Source organism: Empidonax traillii, unplaced genomic scaffold, assembly GCF_003031625.1.
Source record: "Empidonax traillii isolate 1590-97213 ecotype Southwest subspecies unplaced genomic scaffold, ASM303162v1 scaffold1347:size381947, whole genome shotgun sequence".
NCBI lineage: Eukaryota > Metazoa > Chordata > Aves > Passeriformes > Tyrannidae > Empidonax > Empidonax traillii.
This window is the reverse complement of record NW_020956540.1, coordinates 342,689-369,637: the sequence shown is the minus strand read 5'-3', so window position 1 is coordinate 369,637 and position 26,949 is coordinate 342,689. Positions and strand designations below refer to the sequence as shown.

The 26,949-nt window shown below is 39.9% G+C and overlaps 1 protein-coding gene across 1 annotated transcript in view; it reads left to right on the top strand.

Moving 5' to 3' along the window:
* The first annotated feature begins 281 nt into the window (after positions 1-281).
* STARD13 (StAR related lipid transfer domain containing 13) overlaps positions 282-26,949 on the top strand; it is a 117,197-nt gene continuing 90,529 nt past the window's right edge. Inside the window, exon 1 of the mRNA XM_027906731.1 lies at positions 282-537. Coding sequence (XP_027762532.1) covers positions 369-537 — 169 coding nt within the window. The 5' untranslated portion in view covers positions 282-368. The remainder of the gene's footprint in view (positions 538-26,949) is intronic.

Here is a 26,949-nt window from a genome sequence, read left to right as displayed (position 1 = left end):
GCTGGGGCAGGCTGTGTGTGCGGGACTGGGGCAGGCTGTGTGTGCGGGACTGGGGCAGGCTGTGCGGGGCTGGGACGGGCTAGGGCAGGCTGTGCGGGGCCGGGACAGGCTGTGCGTGTGGGGCTGGGGAAGGCTGGCTGTCCCGCTCCACAGGCTGACTTCCACAGGCTGCACCGGGAGCGATTGGCTCACGCGGATCATGTGGGAGAAGCCGGAATCCCGAGTTGTAGTAGCTCTTGGCACTCCTTTTTTTCGTTTAAAGCGCTCACTCTTTGCAGCTCCCCGGGCTTGTTGCCTCCCCTCCTCTCATTACCCTGATTACGATCTGGAGTAGGCGCAGCGGGGACGGCGGGATTCAGGGAGCAGAGATGTTGAAGCAGGTGCCCCGGGCCGCGGGCACGGGCTGCTATTACCTGAATGCGGTGTCCCCCGAGGGCCAGGAGCTGTATTGGCGCTGCGATCAGCCGGCCCGGCGCCCTCCCTACAGGACCAGCAGGATTCTCGCCCGTCACCAGCTAGTGACGAAAATTCAGCAAGGTGAGTTACTGTCAGGAGCGCTCCTTTGCCTGGGGTTGGCGCAAGGTCTCCTCTTTCGTAAGAGAGAAGGTTTTAATGCCTCATATTGCATGCTCCTTTTCTGTCTCTATTCCAAATTAATCAGGCTAGAATCAGAGTTTGAAGTAGTCATTCATACTTTTCTGTTTCTACACATGCATACACACATACACCGACAGCCAAGAGACAAACACTAGTGCATGATTAGCTATTTAACTAAATTACCTTTTAATCATAAACTACTGTGGTAGCTTAAGTGCTGAAGTTCGTCTTTTCTGGCTGTCCGAGCAGCTACTGACACCAGTACATCTGCTCCGATTGCTACAGATGTAACCTGCCCGTGATTGTAGATGGTCATCCCATTAAAAAAGGAGCAGAAGTCCAGTGTGAGTGGAGGAAGGTGACTGGGATAACACCCTTTGGAAACTGTCAGGGGTTTAGAAAACTTATATCCTTAAAAATAATTGCTGACTTGGCTTTTTGCAACTGCCTAAGCAGTTATCTAGGCAGTCATTAAAAATATATTGATTTGTTTTTTCTGAATATGTATCCATGGCACTAAAGTGAAATGCAGATTGGCCTCAGAACAAATCCTTTGGCCTGTGCATGCAATTTAAAATCATCTTCAGAACGGCTAATGCAAAGATAAAAACCCTAACTGTACAGATTTTTCCATATTAAAAAGCAAATTAATACATAGTTTTGTATTGATCATAGTCTTATATGGCATCATCCTGTTTCCAAGAATACCAGTTTCCAAAGTGGATGTGGGCCTACATGCAGAAAAATGTCATGTAAAAAAAAAATCTTGAGGATAACAGTCGCTTTCTTGTCAGCTTGCAAAAAGATATTTGATTCTCCTTACTAGAGGTGGGCAGTAGAGTTAACATAATTTACTGTCATATCTGGCAAATATCACAGAAATAGGTGTGAGCTTCGAACCTGCAGCAGTTAAATGGTGTGGTTATTTCTGTGTATTGCTTTCCAGTAAAATTCCTTGCATCTGTAGCTGTCAAGCTCTGGCAGAAGTACAAGGATAAAGTGCTGAAATTTTTTTGCATTTATAAAGAAAACAATGCATAATTCTTGGGTCAGGTTTAGAAAGATAAAAAAGATAATTTCTGTGGCAATTAGGAAAACATGGTTATTTGCAAGGCTAGCTTAGGAACTGGTCGTGTTTGAAGGATACTGGTCCTCACTGCAGCTCTGATTTCAGGAAGGATATTATGTCATTCTGTGTACCCAGTGTACAGCCTGAATTGAATGGAAAGAAAGGGTAATTTATTTCTCTACAGGTTTATTTGAAAATTATTTTAGTGCAGTGGTATTACCAACTTAGTGTTCAAGCAGCATCAACTGAGGATAAGGTGGATTAACACACCTCTTCTGCCTGTCATGGTGCTGTTTAACATTCCCTCTTGTAACCCATAACCTGTCTGGGACAGCCAGGGCTGCCAAAGCCTCCCAGCGGTGCAAAGACTTTGGAGAGTCTGCATGGTGGGACAGTGAGGAATTTCAAAGTTGTAGCTTTCCTTCCTGCAGCTTGTTGCATGGGTGGCCAGTCTGTCGTGAATGACCTCTGCTCCTCTTCTACAGCTTTCCAACCTGTTCTGCACAGATCCGTGGAAATTATATTTGTGTGGCACCTTGATGATGTGATGTACTTTACAGTTCAGTAGATGAAATATTTGTGTATTTTGGATCCCTAAGAATACACTGTTGCTTCCTTCATTTATTTTATTGATGTTAAACTGCAGACAGGATCCACTGTTGGTTAAGTGTCAGTTCATTAGCAATAAGGAAATTATGTGTACAGATAGATGCTGATGTATGCCTACAAGCCGATATGTAGGGATGCACACATCTAGTGCAAAACCATAGCCAAGGCACACTTTTTTTTTTACAGTGCCCCAAGTAATGACTCGTAATTTTGATACAAATAGCTGTGTTAATAACACCAGAAAATCTACGTCTAGCTAGTGTAACTCAATCTGAAACCTCCAGTTTACACTCTGGGTGAAAAATCTAGACCCATCAGTCACTCTCAAGACTTCCACCATGTTTTGCTGGGTTAGCATGTCACCCTCTGTGGTTGTCTTATTCAGTCTGTAAGCAGTGTGAGAGCACTGAATCAGTCTCAGTCCCTGTCCCAAAGGGTACTGGAAGAGTTTTGTAAAACGGGTGGAGGTATCCTCCTTTACAGGCAAACGAGTTTTACCCCATGGAAAAATGGGATTCATAACTAATGGAGTGCCACTGCAGAATTTATCAGTGATGTTTTGAAAAGTAGACCAGGAGATGCAAGATGAGAACCAAAACTTCCTTTCAGTCATCCAATTGAGTAAAGCATGTAAATCACTCTTTAGTTGCTTGAATTTATATATTTGAATCATATATTTTAAGGCCATTAAGACAAAGTAGTTGAACACAGCTACCCCAGTTCTTGTGTTAGCACCTCCCCAGTCTAATAATTTGAATTATAACGTGTTTAGAAAAACATCCAGCCTCCCTTTTAATATCGCTGGAGTGGTGAATCCTGCCTGGTTAATTGCTTTGCTGAAAACAGATCTGCCACATGTTTAAGTGATAAGCTGCCTTGGGGCTTGTTTGAATACCTGCTCTCTACTTCTTACCCAGATATTTTTCAGTTGCTGGTTTTCAGACTGAAGGCACTCACAGTAGGAAACACTGAAAATTTTACATCAGGGATATTTTTTTCTTAGTGAAAAGAATGATTTACAAAATCACGATGTATCTGATTTACAATATGTAAAGCAGTCAGAGCTTCCATTCCTGGTTCAGTAATGCAGTGTAGTACAAAGTGTTGCATGTACTGCTTTCAGTTATTAGCTGCATGTACTATCTTAAACTATGCTAAATTATTCCATCCTATCATGCAATACAGCTTTTCTTCCTCCTTTAAAAAAACACTTGCTGAAAAAGCCTTCCTTTGTATTTTCTTCTAGTGTTAGTTAAAAATAAACTAAATGATTCATTAGAGGAATTATACTATTTAATCAGTTCTAAAAAGAAAATCACCACAAGGGAAATGACAGGAACCAGACTGTTATTTCAATCAGATCATACCTTGAAAGTCCTAAATGTTTGGTTCATGTACACCACTGACTCCTTGAGGCAGAGTTATGAGGTGGCCTGTAAATGTGAGTAGTAATTATCTGTCTGATATTAAACTGTTATTTTCAAAATGTTTTTTTTTTTTGAGGATTCCCTTTGCCCCATAAGCCCATTAGTTTCCACACTGAAGGGGACACATGTCTTAGCATAAAGGAACAGGGTGTAGCATGCTTGGTCTGAGGTATTTGTTCAAACTATGTATGCAGTAACTGTATGAGAATTCATTAGCGATTACTCATGTTTTCTTTAAATAAATAAGGTGGTGACTTTCAAGAATTTATAATACATGAGTCACAAAGTTGTTATTTCTTTCACAGTACATGGCTAAATTCAGTGCAGAACAGAAAATACAAAAAGTAGCTGAAGGTAAAAAGTAATGAAGAATTAAGGCCATACTCTGAAAACTTGACTGTGCAGTAGAAGTAGAATGTAAGTCAAGGTGAATGAAGCCACATCTGCATCAGCATAGCTAGGCGTCACTGGTGAAGAAATGTTCCCTTTCATCTGCAGTAGAATTTGATTCTTAGTCTGCACATTCAGTAAGAAAATAATATGAAAAAACAAGTGAAAATAAGATGAATTCTTATTCTCAGTGAGTAAATTCCTGCCCACAGTGCATAATGCTCTGTGATCTTTCTCAGTTTATGTCCACAGGCAAGAGCAGTTGAGAAAAATTGTTCGATGGAGCGATCTCAAATCAGAGTTTACCTTTTCAAGGCCAACTGTCTGGCACTCAGCAGATGCTTTATACTCTTACGTATTGCAAGTTCAGTTTTGATCTTTTATGTGTACTCTTATCTTTGTGTCACCTGGATTTGTCTGGTTTGAGCGAGTGTTAGAGGTGCAAACAAATTCACTTTTCTATCTTATAGTCTTCCATTTGGAGTTTAATTCTCTTTTTTTAAGCATGAGTACTGTTTGTGGAAAGTGTTAGAGAGGTATGCAAGTGACTTGGAAAAAAGTTATGCAATTTAGGTGACTTAAATTCTAACTGTTATTGTACCATAAGCTATAATATACTCCCATATTCAAAAAGAGAACAAGGAAGTCATGTAAGTGAAAATGTTGGAGTCATAGGCTGCATTAAAAAAGCCCAGATGAAATTCTTCATATGCATACAGGTATGGATTACAGGATAGGAAATGGGGTACAATTATGAAATTAAAGACAATCGTTTTGGTCAGACACACAAAGAGAACAAAATACAGTTGTACAGACAACCTTAAACATAGTATTTCTCAAGATCTGTCCACTTTACCTACACATATTTAAACCCCATTTTCTGAACCCAGGAAAGTAAAAGATTAACCAACAAGATTCAGCCTTGGTGGTGATGATACAAACACCCCCAGTTAGGTAATTTCTGACCGGTACTAGTGATCTCCTGCCTCTTGTAAGGCAGTAAGTCAAGGCAGCAGCAGTCTGTAGTTCCTTTTCAGCCCCCGGTGCCTCTGCTTGTGTCTGCAGTGGCTCTGTGCCTGCACTCCAGCCCAGGTGTACAGGAGAGGACAGGGCTGGGGCTGGCATGGCCCGGAGTACCAGGAGGAACATCCTTAGCTGCAGAGTCTGCCTTGCAGACCTCAGCTGGGACATGGTCCATCACCCTCTCCTCTGTCAGATACCTGTAGAGCAGACGTGCTTACAGCAGAGGGATCTTTGGGTTGGTTGTTTCATACGGCGTAGAAACTGAGACCTGTGCCACATGAAGCTTCTTCGCCATCATCCTTTCTTCCTTACACACTCTTTCCTCAAGTCCTTAGCCCTGGACTTGGAGAAACTAGAGTTTTTCAATTGATGTGAACATCCTGAGGGGTATGAACAAATACCTGTGTGATATGTATCTAGAAGTGGCCTGTGTGGTACTGGAAATTGAATTCAATGATAGTAGTGGCTACTTCTGGCCATATAGTTTCACAGCCACAAAGTGTTAGTGACTCTTCAGCTGGCACATGCAGGTTTGGACACCAAGAAGTAAATCTTGGCTCTTCCTTTAAGTTAGGGGACTTTTGCTCTCAATTTCACTTAGAGCAGGGTTTGAGCCAAGCTAAAATCTTAACTTGAGACTGTGTTGTTTTGAAATTGTTTGTGGTGAAATGAACAGCTGTACTTGAGCTATATATCTTCTGCATTGACCATTGAGGATACTGAATTTCACATTAATTCTATTGTGTAATTAGAGGCAGTAATATTAAAAGACATTTAAGGCAATAAATGCAAGATTTATGCTCAATAAATGAATCATTAGAATAATAATAATTGGTGTTTTTTTAGTTTAACATTAAAAGATGTGATAAGTCACTGCAGTGTATAAAATGCTACATAAGAGAAGTAAAATAGAAACAAGTTACAAAAATAAAGAGAATAAGTGCCTTGCACTTTTGTTACTCAGTTTATGTCTGTTTTTATACAGAAATCACTGAAAATAGAGTGCAGTATTTGTACCATGAGCATTATAAATGTTAATTAAAAAAATATGTAGTTTTAGGTGTCAGCCAGATATTTTTCTTTCTAGGCAACAGGTAGTTGTGTATATTTTATTTTGATTAAGTCATTGATAGTATCTTAGCCATAGTTATTGGTTTTACCTTATTCATTTCATATGATATTCTCAGACTTCTAATTGCACTTAAACATAGGAACTGTTTCCTATAGAGAATCACATATGTTTGGATTGGTGTGTAAGTGCCTCAGGGACTGAGCAGAGAGGACCCTTGTAGCTAAGTTATTAAACAGTTGTCCATAGCTGAGTCTGTTACACCTTTAATAGTTACTTTTCAGGGCAAAATGATTAATTATGTGCCCTGTGAGCTTAGTCCAGTATACACTAGTTGTGTAATTTCTTGTTTATACTCCTTTTACAGGTATTTAAATGTGGGCAAGTCACTAAACCCTCATCTTCATGCCTCATGTTGCACTTTTTGCTTAAAACCCTGTTGAGTTTCCCCTTTCAGGTTCAATTCAATGGGTCAGCTGACTTTACTAGAGCAAATTATGGTAACACTACCTGCACACCATGATATAGTGCAAGAGAGGAGGGCTTGAGCACCTTAAGCTGGACTATTTAGAAGCTGTTGAAAGTAGACAGTATGATTCAGAGAACTTGAGAGTCTTATGGTTTAGCTGAAAAGGATGTGAGTGACTCAGTTTGAAAACATTTTGTGGGTTTTCATCTCTCATCTATTGCAGAACTGAGGAGTTTAATTCTGCTGTGAGAAAACAATCACTCTAGAGCAGCTCAGAATACATGGGATTTTGACCAATGTAGTTGTGCAGATGAACAAAAGTTTCTGTCCTTGTGATAAGTTAGCTGAATGTGGAGAAGTTTAAAATATGGGCTGTGCAGTATGTCTTAAGTAAATAACATGCTCGAACATACCAGACATTTTACTTTCCATTCAAAGTCCTTTGCCAAAGAAGGATTCAGCCTTGCAACGTACTCAGATGAATCTTCCCTTGTACTAAAAGAGCAGAATAATATATCCTAATAATGTCAACTGGTATGGTTTTAATGAGCCAGATATTACAGGCCTTTGGCAGTGGTTTTTCCCTCTTTTAATCAGATTGTGGTTGGAAGTGGGTCTGTTTGTGCGAGCAAAGTTTTCAGGATTTGGAACCTAAATATGTATTTATTTATTGTCATCTCTGTCATTTAGTCCTAATGGCCTAAAGGATATCTGACTTTTTTCCCCCCTAATGTGTCACTAGTGTCTTTCATGGTTTGTTTATTTTATTGATTGTGCTATGCTTGTTTCTAATTCTCCATCACTTGAGTGGTTTAGGAGTATGGATAAAAGCAGTAAGTTCAAATTGGAATCTCTAATTTAATTCTAGCTTTCATTCCCTTTAGTCACAAATGCACACCCACTGGCATCCTCCACCTGCCAGACCTACCATTTTCTGTGAGATTTTTCAGCTTCCTTCTTGAAATCCCATTTACAGGGATTTTCATCTCTCTTGAATTCCCATTTGCAGGAAAAATGACAACCTCAGCATTAAGGAAAGACAGTACAGCCTCTACAGCTGAATGGGTCCAAAAATGAGGATGATGGTACAGCTTTTACTCCTCTACAACACTTCTCTGCAAGGAGCTACTCCTTCTCCAAACCCCCCAGCACATGCTGAACCAATGCCATTTTTTCCTAGATCTCTAAGAGTTCTTTTCCTTTCCTCACTGCATGCATCCTTTCGGCCATTTGAGCCAACGTGCATTATCAACATTATCCAGAAGCTCCTCCTTGCAGATGTTTGGTGTTAACATATTATGTTCCTGTATTGGTGCAGCAGTAAAATCTTCCTCTCAGTGGGCATGTCTGTACTGCGAAATAAAAGGGATGGGAGATGAACTTGAAATACCGTGGTCTGCTGAGCAGATGACTCCTTGGCTCTGTTTTGGGCTTCTCTAGCTGGCTCAACCCAGACAAAATTTATGGGAGAGAATACTAGTTATAGATAGTGAGGGCATGAGCTGAGTGATGCCACTTGGCCAGAAAATGAGAATCTCTCTGTGTTTCATTTAGCAGTGTAATTGTAACCCCTCTTGCCACTGCCATTGAAGGTGCAAAATGAGCAGAAACCTTGCTCACAAGGTCTAAAGACCTGATACTAAAGTTTCTGTAGTATTACCCCTGAAAACAGGTAATACAGTTTTTAATGCTTGATGTTTCTGATGGAAGTACGCAAAAGTAAATGTATCCTATCATGAGCTGCCAAATTCCTGCAAACTGCCATTCCTGCAAAAATGCAGAAGTAAATTCTGCCAGCTGCTTAAGTATTTTTCGTTATTTCATACTGTACAGCAGACAGTTCATATTAGCTAACCACAACCCCATCCTTCTACTTTTGAAATCAATATCCCAAATCTGTATAAGATCAGAACTTGCAAAGACCTTTCCAAATAATTAGATCATGTTGCTCGTCCCAATAATTGCAGCATCATTGAGCATCCTTCCAAAAGACCTAATATTTGAAAAGGGACCAAAGACGTAAGATGAGACTCGATTTGAAAAGGAAGCAGTATCTCTGTCAACACTTGAATGGTATAAATGTAGGGCTTGTGTGAAACACACAGTCCTTTTCCATCGTTTTAGCTTCAGGAAGCAGCAGAATGTTTAGTTTTCCTTGGTCTCCAACTGATATGAGAGTGGGAGTCTGGACAGGACAAGACTCTCAGAGCCACACAATGTGGCTTTTCCATAATATATTTGGCAAACTTTAATGTTCTGTGGGATGAATCTAAGTTTTGTATCTTTAATTGCATGTGATGGCAGCAGCTGAATATCTAATCATTTTGTAACTTCAGAGGTAACGAGTTTCTCTTCCTGCAAACGTTTATCTGAGAAGGATAATGTAAAATCCAAAACTTAATGCTTGTCACAGATGGTGACGCAGTAAGTCCTTGGCTTTTAATTTTTTTCCTTTTTCTTTTCATTTTTACAGCTATATTTGTATATATTTCTGAGGACATTTTAAAACTACCATTCTGTCAGCTTCACTTCGTTAAAAGTGTGGCAGTCTGCCTAGGTCTTATCAAGAGTTAAAAGGAGTTTCTTGTCTCTTAAATTCAGCAAGCATCAGCCCATATCTGTTTTAAAAGCTCCTTCCAAATTAACAGACTAAGATATTCAGAATACTTTTTCCAAAACTGTTTTATCATTCAAACGGTTGATTCTGCATTAAAACTAGACACCCTTGCCAAAACCTGAGCCATAGCAGCAAAAACTGCGTTTCTTACCATTGCCTGAGTGCTGTAGCTTAGATCAAACAATACTGCCACTGATTCATGGCCATGATTGCTGTATTTTCATCCAATGCTTCATGCCAAAAGCCAGAGCTGTCTTCATCCCGCTGATGGCTTATCAGACATTGAGTCAGTAGTACTGCCTCAAAAAATATGTGGCTACAGTTCATCTCTGAGATACTTCAGGCCATCCCTCCCCAGCAGCTCATAGCCCTTATGTCCTCTTTGAAGGACCAAAGGTGCCAGCGAGAGACGATGGGGTGCCCTTGCATTTGCACATGGGACAGTTGTCTGTTCAGACTAAGAAGGATCTGTTTACCAGCAGCTTCTGAAGGAAGGAAAAAAATTTCCGGTGACATTTTAATTCTCTTTTATGCAGAGCTATTTTTAGATGGGGCTGCTGCCAGTCATATCAAATGCTTTGTGTCTTTTGAGTTTTCACTGAACTGCATAATAAGCGTTTCAGCTCCCTGGTGCATAATGGCTGTGTTATTTGCTGAAAGTCTTATTATTTCAAGTAGCCTCTTATCTGAAGATCAATTCATTAGTTCTGGCCTCTGAAGTTTGAAAGGAAACAATTGTAGTTGCTAAAAAAAAATTAAATTACATTTTTTTTTTCAGTAATACTTATTTTCTCTAATATTGGGTTCTGAAATCTATTTTAAGACTGACAAAGCAGATGATCCAAATTTCAAGGCTGCAATCTGGCCTCTGACATCCACAGCTGAGTGGTTAAACTGAGTGAGAGAACTGGGCCATTATTGAGGAAAATTTATTTCCTTTTCCTTTATTTGGATTATCTTTGTAGTCAGAGAGTACAAACCAGTTTGCACCTCAGGTGCTCATGGAAAGCCAAAGCAACGAGAGCTGCAAGGAGGGGTCACTTTTACATTCCCTTTAGCCTTTTTGTACACTGCTACCTCCCATGGTTGCTAGTCCAGGGGTTACTCCTGATGCACAGAGGGTAGCCTAGAGCCCAACACATGCACCAAAACCCGGCCATGAAGTACTACTATGGCTCTGTCACTGCTGGCAGCCAAGTTTATGGGGGGATGGAGCTCAGGTGCATGGACATGAGATGTCAGGTGGACACATTCGAGAGCAGAATCAGATTGTGTTGGCTGATTGCACTGTGGTATAGAAGCTGAGTTTGCCTGGTTTTATCTATCTATCTGTTTATAGGTACTTATATACAGATCTGAGACTGTTCAGCCTGGACAAGAGAAGGCTCCAGGGAGACCTCATTGTAACCTGCCAGAGCTTAAAGGGGGCTTATAAAAAAAAAAAAGAAAAGCAACTTTTTCATGGGCAGATAGTGATAGGACAAACTAAAAGAAGGGGGGTATAGATTAGATGTTAGGCGGAAATTCTTTACAGTCAGGGTGATGAGACACTGGAACAGATTGCCTGCAGAAGTTGTGGATGCCCCATCCTTGGAACTGTCCAAGGCCAGGTTGGATGGGGCTATGAGGAACTTGCTCTAGTGGAAGATGTCCCTAGCCATGGCGGGAGGGTTGGAACTAGATGATCTTTAAGGTCCTTTCCAACACAAACCATTCTAGGATTCTGTGATATCTTTATAGATATTTGTAGATATATTTATATTATTGCATAAGCCTAAAACTTAGATTTCTGAGAGCACTAGGCACTGCAAGTACAAAGATTTCAACAGTTCACTGTTGCTGGAAATTGCAATGACCCAGAATTTTCTCATCCACCCTGACAGCACAGTACCAAACCCTGTAGTCTGCCTTTCTTTTTCCGCAGAATATTCTGTCAGCTCTTAGAGCTGTGAAACAAATACAATTCTGTAATCGTGAAAATGATTTATATAGAAATTAAGATCTCAGAAAGTACAGAAATTGATAGATTTGCCCCATCCTGCTTTACCTTATTCTGATAGGACTCCTGTCTGCACTTTTATGGCATCAGGGGATCTGGTCTCCAGAAAGTCTCCAGAAAATTCCTAGGCTCTCTATTAGCCTTCAGTTAGAACCACTGGCCAGGGTTGCTCAAGCCATCATCGTCTGTACTGGCTCTACAAATAGCAGCCTACAAAACATGTGATACAATAAAAGAGTCTATGTTACTTTATCATAGTCCTGATTTGGGAATGTTTCCTGCTTCCCTGACAGTAATGCTATTTTGGACTGGTCATGCTTGACATCAGAGCTTCAATTCAAACCAGTTATTTTTTCATAACTAAGCACACACAGGTTATTCAAGAAACCATTTGCTTGGTTGATTTTAACTAAGTAATTACATCTTAATCAGAAATGTCTCAGAACTTTGAAGTTGCATTGTTCTAGAAAGTTGTCTTTTGGAACACTTCTGTGGAAGATTTTGTTTACGGAAGATCCTATATTGCTGTTGGACTCTTGTTGGGCACGGGGCCTAAAAGTTGTTGTACAGTCAGGAAGACAGTCTTCACCAGCCACCAAGTATGACATTACTTGAGAACTAGAGGAAGACTGTAGTCTAAAGTCCTGGAAATCTCCCATCTTAAACCTTTAATGAGGATCAGTATAAAGCTATTGGCATTTTCTATGTAGCACTGCAGAGCCTGTTTGACTCCCCAAACTGGCAGGGCTATTTGGAGCTCCATGGTGCCTACCGAATGTTTCTGAGATCAGGAAGTTTTACCAAAACATGCTGATCCCAGTAAAGAGATCTTTTAAAGTACAATCTGAATACAGAGTACACAGAGTTTTAAGGATAAGGATGCAAGTAGTTGTGTGTGTATCTTTTCATGTTCAGCAAAACATTTCTTTTAGTGAAATGCTTTCTTCCTCCTGAGCACCTGAAGGTGACAGTTGAAAATTTCCTGGTCCAAACTATTGTCAGATAGTTTGGTTTTTTAGAAAACAAACGAAAAAACGAAATTGTAGAATAATTGCCTTTAGTGAATAATCAATAAAGAGGGCCACAATCCATTTAAAGTGAATCAAATATGCTACCCATTTTTTTAAAGTATTCCTTATTGACTATGTAGCAGCTGCAAAACTATAGCAATTTTTAATTATCTTCAGAAAACAAAAAGCTCTTGCCAACACATGCTGGTTATTATCAGCAGCTGCTGTATGCTGACATACTATTTCAGCATATATGAAGCTCAGCTGTCTTAAATAATCATTGTAAAATGTAAAATAGATTTATAGTAATGATAATCTCTTGTTAGATACTTAACTACTGGTATAATTCATATTGAATTTAGGTTCACTTCTTTGTTTAAGCTACAATAAAATTACTTAAAACCACGATTAATATTTCATGTAAGAGGTGCAAATACCTTGCGCCAGGAGTTTAAAATACTGAACTGTGATGATTTTTTAACAATGCATTAAAAATAATCGAATTCCCTGTTGTCATGGTTTTAGCATTTTTAGAAGTGTAAAATTTTACTTTCTGCCTTAGAATAACAATTACTACAACTTTATTGCACTGAAAAGGTTGCAAATTAATTTGCTAATTTAAACAAAAATCTTATCCTTCTATTAGCAGAAATGAAGATCATTATGTCAGTGGCTGTTGTCAAATCAGGCAAATTGTTGCATAATTAAAAAGAGTTTCATTTTTGATGACATTAATTTGCTCTTCAGAATCTCAGAAATGTTTAGACAGACACATATCTAGAGTAGATTCTTTTCCAATGTACCTCAAGCCTGCCTCTTCTCCAAAATGGAAAATTTGTGATTAATGAGATTTTATGTTACCTTATGTTCTCCATGATCTCTTTAATTTTGCACTGACAGAGTAAGTATAAAAGGTGTTAGGCAATGTGTAAAATGTTTTGTTGACACCAAGGCAATTTTAGACCATTTCTTGCTCACATGAGTGATTGACAGAGATTTAATGGTTTCTATTGTGAATCTTAACCTGGAGGGCATTGTTACATTCAGCAGACTGGACTCATGACATTTTAAGAAGTTCTTCAATATGGATTGAAGATATGCATGAGACTCCAAATAATTCTATTTTACTGAAAAGATTATTGACTTTTGGACTTGAGTTTTCACCCAATCTGGTTTTAATCAAACTGTAGTCTACTGAAATGTAGTTCAAATTCTAGTTTTAAGTAGGACTCGTCTGACATTTACTCAGGCTGTATCCACATGGTTGCACAATGTCTTTCTACCAGCTGTATAGCAAAGAAAAACACTGTGCTGAAACAAAATAGCTCTAGTTTGAAGACAAATAATATGTGCAGGAGCATCACAGTAGCACCACAAAGTGCAAGAAATACTCCCGGTTGTAGTCCCGTGTTCAGAAACCATGACTACTTTTTGGATAAGTCTGATTCACTGAATCTTATGAAACCCTCCAAAACTTTAATGAACAAGAATCACCCAGGCATCAAGACCAAAGACTTTACAGACTCACAGAATAATTTAGGTTGGAAGAGACATTAATGTTCATCCAGTCCAGCTCTTGCTCAGAGGAAAGACAGCTAGATCAGGTTGCTTGGGACCTAGTCCGGTTTAGTTCTAAGTATCTCCAAGGACTGATATACAACTTCTGCAACTGCTCTGGGCAACTTGTACCTGTATTTGAACACCTTCATGGTGAATTTTCTTTTCCTGTAGGTCTAATTGGATTTAAAATTCTGCAACCTTGTTTCTGTTTTCTTTCATCCTGCCGTTCTGTACCTCTAAAAAGATCCTCACTCTGCTTTTCTGTTAAGTAGATGAAGCCACGAATAAGTTCTCCTAGCCTTAGCTGCTGCTTCTTAAGGTTAACAATCCCACTTCTGCCAGGCTTTCCTTCTGTGTCAAGTGCTTGAGCCCTCTGCAGGGCTTGCTGTGGTATGCCAATGATGTTCCTGGGCTGGGGATCCCCAAAATGAACAGAGTATTATGTAGTCCCACAGGTGTGGATTAGAGAGAAGCAATCACGTACCTTGATCTGCTGACTACATTCTTCCTAACACATAAGCCTGGTGTGAGGATGGTCTTCTTGGCCACAAGGGCACACTCATATTCATTTTCAACAGGACCCTGGAGTCCTTTCCTGCAAGGGCCATCCCTGTCCAGTTGGCCCCAACCTACCTTGTTGCAGATGGTTATCCCAGCTGCAGGACTTCACATTTGCTTATATGGAATGGTATGAGATTCCTGTCGGTCACTTCCTCCAGCATATCAAGGTCATTTTGAAGAGCAGCTCTTCAGCACGTCAACCACTTTCTCCCATAATAGTATCATCTGCAAATTTGTTGAGAGTGCACTTTATTCCATCTGCAGGTTGTTATTGAAAAGGCATTAAACAGTATCAGCCCAGAATCGATTCCTGAGGGATGCTGCTAGTAAACAATCATCAGCTGGACTTTGTACTGCTGATCACAAACTGTGAGATTAGTGGTCCAGTCATTTGTCATCAATGTTATCTATTGTTCACTTACCTGGTTTGGCTATAACGACGCCATGGGAGACCAAGCTAAAGACGAGCTTTCTTGTTCTGTCTTCTTCCCTAACAACCACCAGAGAAAGGCCCATTGCTTGCAGTGTGTTTATAAATGACACAGGTTCAAGATTTTGTCCCCAATTCTATGGCACAATCAACAGTAAACCTTTCTCACGTGTAACTCCTGTCTTCTTCATTTTTATATAAATTAATAACTATATATCAGCAGAGATAATTGAACCAGAACCTCCGGTGTCGCTGATCTATGCCATAAGCAATATGCTGCAAAGTCAAATCCGGTAGACCTTCCAGTTCTGTAGCATGTGCAGTATTGCGTTCATAATTCATTGAATGAAACTAACCTGTGATTCTTCTGCAGTCTTCAAAAAGGAAAATAGGATGAAAGCACAGAAAAATAAACTGACTCTGCAGCTTTGTTTAGTTGTGATTTGTCTTGGTAAGCTGATAATGTGTATGCATTCAAGTCCAATGAGTTGATACCATTTGAATTAAATTGTTTTATCCCAACCTGAGGAGCTGCAGATTAGTCTAAGAAAATATGGAGCAAAGGAGAGATACAGGGTGAGATAAGAGGGGAGCGGCAGGTCTGTTCCACCCCTCCCAGTATCTTTGTTTCCCATGAGGTGAGGCCATGCCGGCAGAGCAGCTGAACAAGCCACATCAGAAATTAAATATAAGGCAAAGGAGGGGTAAGGATACAGGCAAGGGAGGGCACTGTTGTCACTACTGCAGGAGATAGAGGAGAGGAGTCCACTAAAAATATCTAGGGATGCTGAATCAGAAGTTGTTTTTCAGTCTGGCTTCTGAGTCGTATTCCTGCCCGCGGCAGTGGATAGCTGTATTTAAACTGCCATTATCTATCCAGGATTATAAATATGACTCAGGTAAATGAGGGCAAGTACATGCAGGTCTACTGCAGGGATGTACACATACGAAAATGAATCTACACAGCATTTTAATTCCTATGAAAACAGAAGAGTTTGGGGCTAAAAATAGGCATCTAGTTATTGTTATCTACTTTTATTTATATCCTCTGCCCCAATTCCTATCAGTACAGGAAAAATAAAAATCCCAGATAACAAACATATAAAAAATTGCTTACTCTTTCTAAGAAACATTTAAAAGGCCAAAGGCCATCACAGATTTATTTTTTTATGATCAGGGTAACCAGACTGCAGGAATTAGCTTAGCCAGATGAATAGTTTTACTGGCTTTAATAATTAAGTAAATCGCTCAGTTAAAAAAAAAAAAAAAAAAAAAAAAAAAAAAAAAAAAAAAAAAAAAAAAAAAAAAAAAAAAAAAAAAAAGTGCACCTCTGAAGTACTGCTGTAGAGTATTTTGACTTAAAAAACCTGAAGAACTTTAGATTATAGGGAGTCCACAGTGATTCTGCATCTGGAAAACCTAGAGAACTTTTACTAGAATCTCCTCTTAACTGGTGTGTTTTGTACCACATCAAAAACTATAAACTGTTCCCATTGGCTAGCAGAAGTAATTAAGCTAAACATTTATATTGGTGCTGTGTGCTTCCAAAGTAAAGACCTTAAAGATATCTTTTTTGAACCTCCCTGACTCTCCTCCCCAGACCATTTGAAACCCTTGAGGTAAGCAGAAGCGACAGGTGTTCAGCACCCTTTGAAAACTCTGGTAGTAGCTTTGTAACATGGGATCTGTAGCTGTTACTGCAGTTTGAAGAAGATGGACACAACAAAGCTCAGGGATTTTGATGGAGGATATAGGTCAGCAGAACAGCGAAACCAGAGTTACAGTTCCAGAGTGCCAACATTGTGTTTAAGTACCACTGCCTTTCCGGAATAGAAGAACATACAAAAGGCATACTAGCAATAAAATAATACTATTTATTTCATGAGACCTTTCACCTACAGCTCTTTCCAAAGGAATTGGCAAAAATACTGGCATGGCAGTAGTAAGGTGAGCAATGTGGCAGCCATCAGGTGCATAACATCGCAGCATGTCAGTAAGATGGTATCAGTCAGGGCCGGTAGCTGGCATGGAGCACCCTGGGGGCAATCCCTGACTACAGCTTGTAACATCTCTTATAATTGAACTAAAACTATAGTCAAAATTATTTTCATTGAAGAGCTGAATAAAGTTTCTTGTACTGACAGCAGTATTAGCAATGGGTTTGAGTCTTGGAACAACTGGGGCAAGGGCTGGGGCTTGTTTCTGCAGCACTGTCTGTAATCTAGGTGCTGGTCCAGAGAACTGAGCAGTTTGCTGTTTAGCCCCCTGCTCTGGGCAGTGTCACTGGACATGTAATCAAGCTGAAATGCATGTTCTTGCCAAAAGGCCTGGTTTTGTTCCTGGCCACTTCCCTCTCTTGGATTGAATTTGGTAACAGTGCAACTACAGGATGACTTATATCAAGCTATTTGCCCAAAAGATTGCACTTGTATGGTTTTATTACAAGGTAGGTGGTAAGAATGTGTAGTGAAGGCACAGCTCAGTTCAGTGTCAGTCCGCAGTGTTACTGAATTAAAAGCAAAGTAAGCCTGTAGCTACACAAGCAATTTTAGACAGAGACAAAAAAGCAGCTGGGTGTATTGGATTTGTTTGCACATTTCTAATGTGTTCTTATTTCATAACTTAGCAGAATTACTTTAAACAGACATTTCAGAGTATCTTACTTGGAAATCTAATTAAAACATGGCGAGTTTATGCACAGAACATATTTTAAGTTGTTGTTCACATTGGTTTACAAGTGTCCTGGATAAAATCCCTTGTTCCCATGCCTGAATTGTACTGCCTTTATTATCTGTTGACAACTGTCTTGATTACTGTTGGAAAACAGTTATTAAACAGGGTCTTTCATTCGTGACACAAGTCCCCTAGAAACTGGACGGGCTAAAGGATTTAAAGGTCTCATTCTGAAATGCAGATCATATCTTTTTATTATGAATTTCTTTGCGGATATTGGAAATGTAAAGTTGACATTTCAAGAGAGATCAATGCAAGCAAAGCACACAGTGCTCAGGCAAAGGAAAGCCAGATTCTTCTGGCATTATTCATAAAGAAAAATACTGGGACCTCGTGTGAATCAGCAGGTAGGAGGTTGCACTGTGCCAGTAATATCATAGTGCTCTTGAGCATGTTTGGGAAATACAGAGATTCAGAATAGGTCTAAGCTCTTGATTTAATTGCTTATCTATCTATTAGTTTGATTTTTCTTCTCAGTTTGCTTTACTTTCTTACCTTATCACTCTCTACCATAAGAAATAATAGCACAGATTTTGGCCCTACATTTTGCATCTGCCTACAGAGATAACTTTCCATAGCTGCTATTTTCATTTTGGTATTTTCCCCTTCCTTATCACAACACACACATGCTACCTCCTCCAAATCTGCTAAGAAAGTATGCTAACAATGAGCCTTTACATGTTTGACAGCACTATAGTGTGCATAAGATCACTGATCATTAAAAATAAGCTGTCTAAACAAAATCTTCCCTTTTTTCCTTTTTAGTTTATGTACATTTTATTTCAGTGTTTATGCAAATTTTAAATTGGTTTCACAGAGTCTGCTTGCATAGTTGCCCCTTTCACCTTTTTTTTTTTCTTCTCCTTCTGCCTCCCTAGTCTGTAAACAAAATGAAATGGAAATATGCCCATAAGCTGATCATTTTTAAAAAATCACAGATTTGGAATGTTTTCATTATATATCCTCTGTAGTTAAAAATACACAGTTGTATATTTGGGAGCCTACTTTGTTGCACATTTACAAATCAGAGAGATGAACACTCATGTTCAGACACAGTCATGAGCAAAAATAACATGTTCCCAAGTGGTGTAATTTGGGGAGGCTGCAATACAAATTCTGTGGCAGCTGGAAAAGCAGGACAGAGTGCAAGGCAGCACTAATAGAGCTTCCCTGATAGAGGGGAACTCAAGGTGGGCCTCTAGAAGTCCCTTTGTGTGGACGTGTGCTGTTATGAGCAACAGCCTGACCCTACAGGGACACTACCAGACTGACATCAGGAAAATTTCCTTGTTTCCTGGTGTGAGGATGATTTATTTCATTCAAGGTGTTCTCAGTTCTTTTTCCTTTAGACAGGTGTAATTTCTTGTCCATAGTTTGTTCGCGTGTCCTCGCCCTGAAGCAGTACAAGAAGAGGCCATACCTGTAGGAGTGTGGCTGCTTGTCAACCCCACACTGCCATGTCTTACATTGGAGTGCATCCCCCCATAATGTTAGATATTCAGGCACTGTAACATTCATGTAGAATTAAAGCTCACAGAAGGTAGACTGAATTAAGGATTCTAGTCTACCCCATATATGTTCTAAGACACTTGCAATAAGGCATGATTCAGCTACACAAACACAGCATGTATGCTCAATATGCCCTGAGTAACTCTATCATGTGTCACAGAGAAGATGAAACACATCTACGGAAGAAAATTTGTACTGTTGACATCACCCATGATAATTTTGTAAGCACTCCAGCAACAAGGCGTCTATCAGTCAATCTCCTGTTTCTTCCTCTCTCCTGCAAGATTTATTTTCAGTTCCACCTGTAAATGTCCCAGCTCAGACCCATGCAGGAGATCCAGCTCTGCCCTGTGGACACCCAAAGACAGCACCCTAGGCAGTGTATCACAGTGAGCTCTTCGCACCTTGTCAGCCTGACCCTTCAGTCAATTGTGTGGCACTGTGGCTGTCTTCATTAAGCTTTTGGGTAATATGATAATTGAAAGACCCTTGGCTGTGCACACTTCTCCTTAATGGCTGTTGTAGGTATGGCCATGTGCAGAGCCAGTGCACAGAGATGGATTGTTCTGCAGTGGGTCGTGCCGTCCTTGCAACATAGTGTAGAGACAGTACAGGAGATATTTGGGGGGGCATTACGAAATGGCTTGTGACCCGAGACAGGAGTGGTGAGATCATGAGCACTGAATACTGGCTGGACCCCTGGGACGGCAGCTGTTGCCTGTTGCAATCCCTGTGGCACAGCTGCATGCAGACAGGAATGTCTGGCATGGAGGGAGTACACCAGTGAGGGGATTACATGGTCATGGAGATTAAGACAACCAGGAATGCATCATGTAGTTTTGCATAAGGCTCTTGAGGTTAGCTAGACACAACCATGCAGGTGAAGGTTTTAAATATTATCCCATCCTATCACCATTTTGGTTAGCAGAGAGCATATTTGTCTGAATGAAGTCTGGATGGCAGTACCATTAATTGCCGGTGTGCTGTGTCTTCAAATGCACCCAGAAAGTGCGGTTTTCATCACTGTAGTTCCTCAGTACCACTCTAGCAAGGGGTGTAGTGCTATATGATGTTGCCATTGTTTGAAACTGTATAAGACTGAAATATGACCAAAGCTCTAGATACAGGTTTGTGTCCCTTCTTTCTTAACTAAGCTTTCAGAGACTGGTGTAGTTCTGGGTCATAACATTTAATTAAAAAGTGAGTAAGCATTGAAATACCAAGACTTCAAGTGTTCTTGTTAAGTGGTGCAGAATAGGCAAGAAAACTGGGAAGTGCAGTGTCCTTTCTAAGATGAGCATCATGCAGTGAGTGATAATGGAAGAGGAGTCTCCAGCAGGGAGGCTGCCATCAAACACACTGTCTTCAGAGCCAGGAACTCTGCATAAAAGCCTATCCTAATTTGCCTGTTCAAAGCTTCTTGTCAAATTTAAGTGCAAACCTTCTCTTTGTAGGACAAAGGTCCAGGCTCATCTAGGCTCTTTGTAGGACAATGTGTGTACGTTGTGGGGGAGTATTCAAGGGCCTGTTCAACAAGTGCCAAGTGCTATTTGTTTAATGTCAAACCTCCTGAGTGAGGTTTATATGTGCCAATGTCAAATATCTTAATCTGATCCCTAAATACTATAACAGTTTTCTCAGATGCAATGTCAAAGTTAGGCAGCATATGAGTACGATGAGGCTTGTGGCTTACACTGTCTTACTAACGAGTATCATTGCACTGCGTATTAACTGCCTCAGCAGTGTCCATATTAAAAATTTAACTTGCTATTTCTACAGTAAACAAGATGATGCTTGCTTTGCAACAGATAACAAAAACTAATTTGTGGACACCAGACCCAGCAAAGGCTTGTTTGTGGTGAGTTTGCATGTCAGGGCTGAGCTTTGTGCAGATTTTCTTTGGCTTAATGAATTTGTGCTGTAGCTTTTTCTTTAGTGAGCCACTAAGAGGCTCTCTTTCCATTACCCTGCTGATTATTTTCACAAAACTTGTAAGAGTTTAATACCTTTGAGCCATCTGTCTCTCTTTCAAATCAGCCAATTCGTTCAAAAGTTATTGGGGGAGGTGATAAGGAGCCTGACACAGACAAGCAGAGAGACATACCAAAATGCAAAGTCTGGTCATGTCAGTGGCATTTCTTAGGAAATCAGTCTAAATATACATTGCACACACACACACACAAAAATCTTACCAAATGTCTTCATATCTCTTTCATATAAATTTTCCAAGTTTTGAATTAGAAATTGGGTTATAATAATTAGTAGAAGAAAATTTCAGCTCATAAATGGATACCTTCCCCTATTTTTTAAATGCAGCATGAGACAAAGCCCACAGCAAGGCCTGAAACACAGCAGTGGTATTTGTTCAAGAAGTGATTACACAGTTAGAGGAACCATCCAGCTGTGGCAGTGGAATCTGCTTGGAAACCTGCACCTAATGGACACGGGTATCTGATTTGCCAGTTCACCAACCTTTTTTGCAAGGGTGTCATATCTGTCCAGGAGCTCTGGCATTACCTGCTGAGTTCAAATGCGCTCATATTGATTAAGTCTCTTAAATAAGCCCATGTCAGCTTAGGAAACAGTGCTATTTGCATTGCAGCCACAGTACCATAGCTTCAGGCTTTCAATAGTCACTTGACAGAATAAACTTACTGCTTCAGAAAGCTTATAGTAGTGACTCTAACCCTTATCTTTATGCACTGTGTGTAGTTCCACCCAAACAAAGGAGGTTATGTTGAGCAACTGGGTGAGTCATTGTAGGATCCAAACTGAGCACAGGCTTAGGAAAAACATTTGGTTACAACAGACGGGAGGAGCACATGCAAAGAAAGATATAACTATCAGCAACTGAAAGCATAGCGAGGCCGGAGGCAAATGATATGTACATATGGCTTGTGTGTACATACACAGTGTTTCTTCCACACTCCATAATTAAAAAAATTAAAACATTATCTGGTGGGAAATTTAGGTTTCTCATGTTAAAAAATGATACTAACTTCATTAGATGGTAAAATGAGACTATCATATAACATTTGTCTCTGCTTTCCTCATAGTAGGGACAAAAATATTCTAAGGGCATAAATACCAATGGACTTTAGTCATAACTGTGTGGTTGCTTCATTATGTTACTGCACTACAGCAGGGTAGTCTTAATAACCGTATGGAAAACCCACACCCAGGGCTGACGAGGAATGCCTGATGATTCTGCACAAACAGGTCACCCAGTAGCGCCATTGGTGCTCTTGGGCATTTGAAAAACAGATAGTTCTGCAAAATATTTGAAGTTTCATTGTGTATGCTTCTTATATGAAATGTGGCTACCATAGCAAATACCCTGGATGGGGATCAGATATCTTGGTCAGAGGCTGAAGCAAGTTACAGCTTTGTTTCCCACTGGTGTCCCGTGTCAGGACCCTAAGGGCCCATGCATTAGGTGGCACCCCAGTGTACATTTTTAACCCTTTGGGATGCTTACCCATTTGTTACTTCTGTACTTTCTAATTTACTAAGTTATGATACAACATAGTGGAACAAGTACAGTGATACAGGCTTTCAGCATTAAATCTATTTTGGAATAGTTTAATGCCTGGAAATCCATCTAAGATCTGTATCACCCAGGCTGAATCAGGCCGGAGGTATTGGACATATTTACGCAAGCGCGGTGTCTTAAACACAGGGAACCCACCACATCAGGTATAAACAACATCTCTTCCTTATCCCTGCAATGAGCAGGTGCTTTCATTTGGTGGCAACAGCTTAATAAGATTGCAAAAGCTGTACATGCCAGTCATCCCACTGAAGGATAATTTCTAATGACCTGCCTCTCTGTTGTGTCTCATTTGTGGAAGAAGCTATCACACGGCTCATCAAAGTGAGTTTAGCCCCATTTGTACTTGCCGGTCAGGTGTCTAAGCTCTTGTTTAGGCATCTTGCTTATCCCTGCAAGAAGGTACTAAAGCTTATTGTCCTGTCCTTTTTAACTATAGCAGGACAGTACTTTAATAAATGGTGACAGAAGTAAACAAGTATTAGAATAGAAAATGAAGGATTGTATTATACCAGAGCTATTACTTGGCATCCCACAAAGCAGTCAGTTGGTAGCTGTAATATGTTACTGCTGAGGACCTGCATTAGCAATAGCCCTGTTTCCAAGGCTTTGATATATATATATATATACACATTCTTTGCTACCTTATTAATATTCACAGGATGAGAGAATTATAGCCATGAATATCTATCTAGCAATAGACCATTTGGGAAAGACACAAAAGTATTGATTTCTATTTTGCAGTGTTCAGTGATCATTAATTTCCCCATACCAGTTGCCATAATTAGGTTAAGGCTCCCTCTTCTGAATGTGAACAAATGATAGCATACCACAGAGGCAGGGGTTTGATACACAATAAATCCAGATTTTTTACCACAGCTCCCACCTTTTAGGGAAAGTAAAGACTTTATAAATCTATTTATCACTCTCTCTGTCTTTCTATCAGGATGGGATCTGAATTGTTGAAAACCTGGGTAATTAGTATTTTCCAACACTGTGTGGTGATTGAGCACCTTTATGGAGCTTGGTGTCCCCAGGATCCAGATGTTGCCCAGGCCATCCACACACTGGGGCAGATACAAGTACTCAGTGGATCCTGAGCTAAGCCAGAGGCAGTCACAGCTCCTCCAGAGAGGCTGGGGACTAAACCGAGTGTCTCAGACTTTAAAATAGTTGCTTGCTTTGGGTACTCTGTTGTCACTGTAGTTTCCCACATCAACACCAGTGAGAAAATCAGGCATCTCAATGCCATTCTGCATTAGTTTTATTTCTCCTTTCATTTATTCATGTTTCTGAAATAGGATTTTCTTCTAACTTGGAGTATTCCTTAGAGCTCAACAAGAACTGGGAAATATTTTTCTAATACTGAGCAATTACGGAGCTTTTTGGATGTAGGACCCAGGAAAAATCATGTCATATGTATGTCTGCTTTGAGAATAAGTGAAGTGTTTCAGTTTACATTTACATGCATGAAAATCACCTTTGGACTGAGATTAAGCCCAGAAAGCATCAGCCCCAAAGGCACTACCTTGACAGAACTTCTAGGAAATGTAAATGAGGGTTAAGAACTGAATTTGTTCTTGAGCAATTATCTTCAAAGCAAATAACACCAACTAATCTTCTTCACAAAATGATGAAATTCTCTTGCATGGGAGAGGCAGGCTGCAAAATCCTCCAGTAACTGCAGTTGTGAGATATGCTCAGTCTTCAGCAATGTTAAAAAAGGGTTGAGAATAGGCAGGACAAGAGTGTGGGAAACTGGTTGGAGACTCAGGCTTTGTAGAAGTCTTGCAGCCAGAACTACTGAGTGAAGCAACACCTGGTAGGAAGGGCTGCATGGACAGGCTGGGGTTAGTTCTTTTCCTTCAGAGGCTAAGGATGCTCTCTGATGCCTTTGCCTCTCCCAGGATGATTTAATTCAGGTTTGAGCAAGCAATGTCAGTGCCCAAATTCATGTTTAGACTCAGATCCAAATCATTCTCAACCACTCTGGTGAACTATTAGTGTATAAAATGACAGGCTGGGGTTTTTGTCTTGTAGTTGGCTATTAGAAAGAAAGGGAGTGTCCTCTGCATTTGAGAAGAGAGATGCTTCATTCATATTTTACTTGTCACTAATGATTTATTACATCCAAAGAAATTCTTTTTCTTCTTGAGCTTCAGCTTTGGAAAATTATAAAGCTACATTTTCAAAGCCAATTGAGTTCTTGTGGCGTGCAGTTTAGTAGAACAGCCATGTTAGGGGGACCTCTCTACAAGAACAAGAACTAATTTGATAAACTTATAATAAATCTTGTTTAAGTTTTATTTGATTTTTATGATAAAAAAAAAAAAGTACTAAATGTATATAAAAAGGCAGAAATCCCCAGTGTAACGGTTATATGTCATTTAAATGTCAATAGTAGGAGTTAAATATGTGCTTGCTTTTTAAAGATAATAGAATTCTGCTTCTTGAAAATTAGGTAATAGAAATCATGTGATTAAGGAGCTAATACAGTTTAAAACAGACTTCTTGTTACAATAAGAAAGGGAAACTTTGAGCTCAGTTTCATTTTACTGGGTTCATCAGCAATTAAAAAGTTGAAATCAAGTTGGTACCCAGCTCTGCACCTATGCTGGGAGTACAGCTAAGCATTCAGAATAAAAGACACTCATATTTATCACCAGAGGAAGAAAATTGTAGCCCTAAACTGTTGTTTACTGGAGGCAAAATCCTACTTGGTTGCTTGATTTCAGTGTCTATGGTTTTGGTCTCAGTGCTGCCCCCTTTCCTAGGCATCTGGCATTGATTTGTATGTTTCAATTAAGTCGCTGTTAAAAAATTAGTAGCTTGAGGGCACTGGTTTATTACTGGTATCCAACTCTGTTTTCATTTACTAAATGACATTCTGGAAGTTTCTCTTCTGAACATAATCACCTTAGGGTATCCACTGAGCACAGCCCTGGATGGTTCAATTATTTCTGAATGCTCTTCTCTCCCCAGAACGCAGGGCTTCACACATTAGCAGCATGTTTAGTGTTCCACAGTTGTTCTCTTTGCACTCATCAGGGTTTTCCCAAGAACACGCTTGGAAGAGTACAACTTGCTGGTGCTTCTTGAAAACGTGTTACCTTTATGTCTCTCCTCACAGTACCAGATGAGTGTGTTAAAGCTGATGGATGTATTTTTTTATTCTGTTTCTTTACAACTATGCTTTCCTGTTACTGTTTAAGAAACCTTTACCTACTTTTCATAAAGCTAAATTACAGAAATTTATAAGACATGCTTTGTCCACGTGAATTGTCAGACAAAAATACAGTTTCCACTAAGTTTTCTGGGGAGGTGGTGTCAGAGAATTAGAATCACCATCAGCAGATGCTCTGTTTCCAAAACTGTCCCATATTCCACAGGAAAAAAATAGTCTGGACCAAGAGATGAACCATGAAGTTCAGAACTGGAGCAGGTCTGCAATTTGCAGGTCAGAGCTGTCACTAATTATTTGCAGAGCTGTGACAATAAATTATATAGATGAGAAAAAGACGCTGAAAAGAAGTAACATGTCAAGCTCACACATCTTTTCTGAAGGGTCATCAGAAGTGAACGTGTTAACAGGTGCTGATTTTCAATGTTTTTGATTTTGTACAGTTTTCCAAATTTCAGTTTACCTGGTGTAAACCACATTTAATAGGCAATTTTTGAGTAATGAGACAGCAGCCACTGTCCAAACTGCCATGTCTTTGAGGGTTTGCTCAGTCATTAGTGAAAATCAGAAATGTGCACGTTAGCTAAGTCCCTTATCAGTAGCTATTCAAGGTAATTTTGGGCACTCTTCTCTCCTGACCCCCGGCTGCTCTACTTCCATTGCCAGTACTGTGTTACCATATCTCTGGATGTGCATTTATCCTTGCTGTCTAATATAGCTACACACGCTCAACACAAGTTTGAAGTCTTTATGCCCTCTGCATTGCTACTCAATACCTCAGCCATCCCAGCTACCCAAGCTAGGTCCAAACATACAGAGTATTGCTGGGCACTCTGGTGTTCTAGTCACTTAAACTTTGTCAAGCCTTTTTTGGTGACGTGATGGTCTTGAAATATTCAGTAAAAGCATCCCAAATTTTTCAATATTCTGGTGAACCAAGGTATCTTTCAATAGCTCGGCTGGTGAGCCAGAGCTTCTAAGGTCCCTTGAGCTGGTACAGGGTCAAATTTCCATATTCTCTGTGTGCTATTCAGGATCATGGAAATCATGGTAAAGGCTTTCATATATGCAGCTCGGGGAAATTCTGTTTATGTGAGAGTCTTCTAAGTTCATGAACTCAAGATAAGTGACCTCAAAACACCTCAG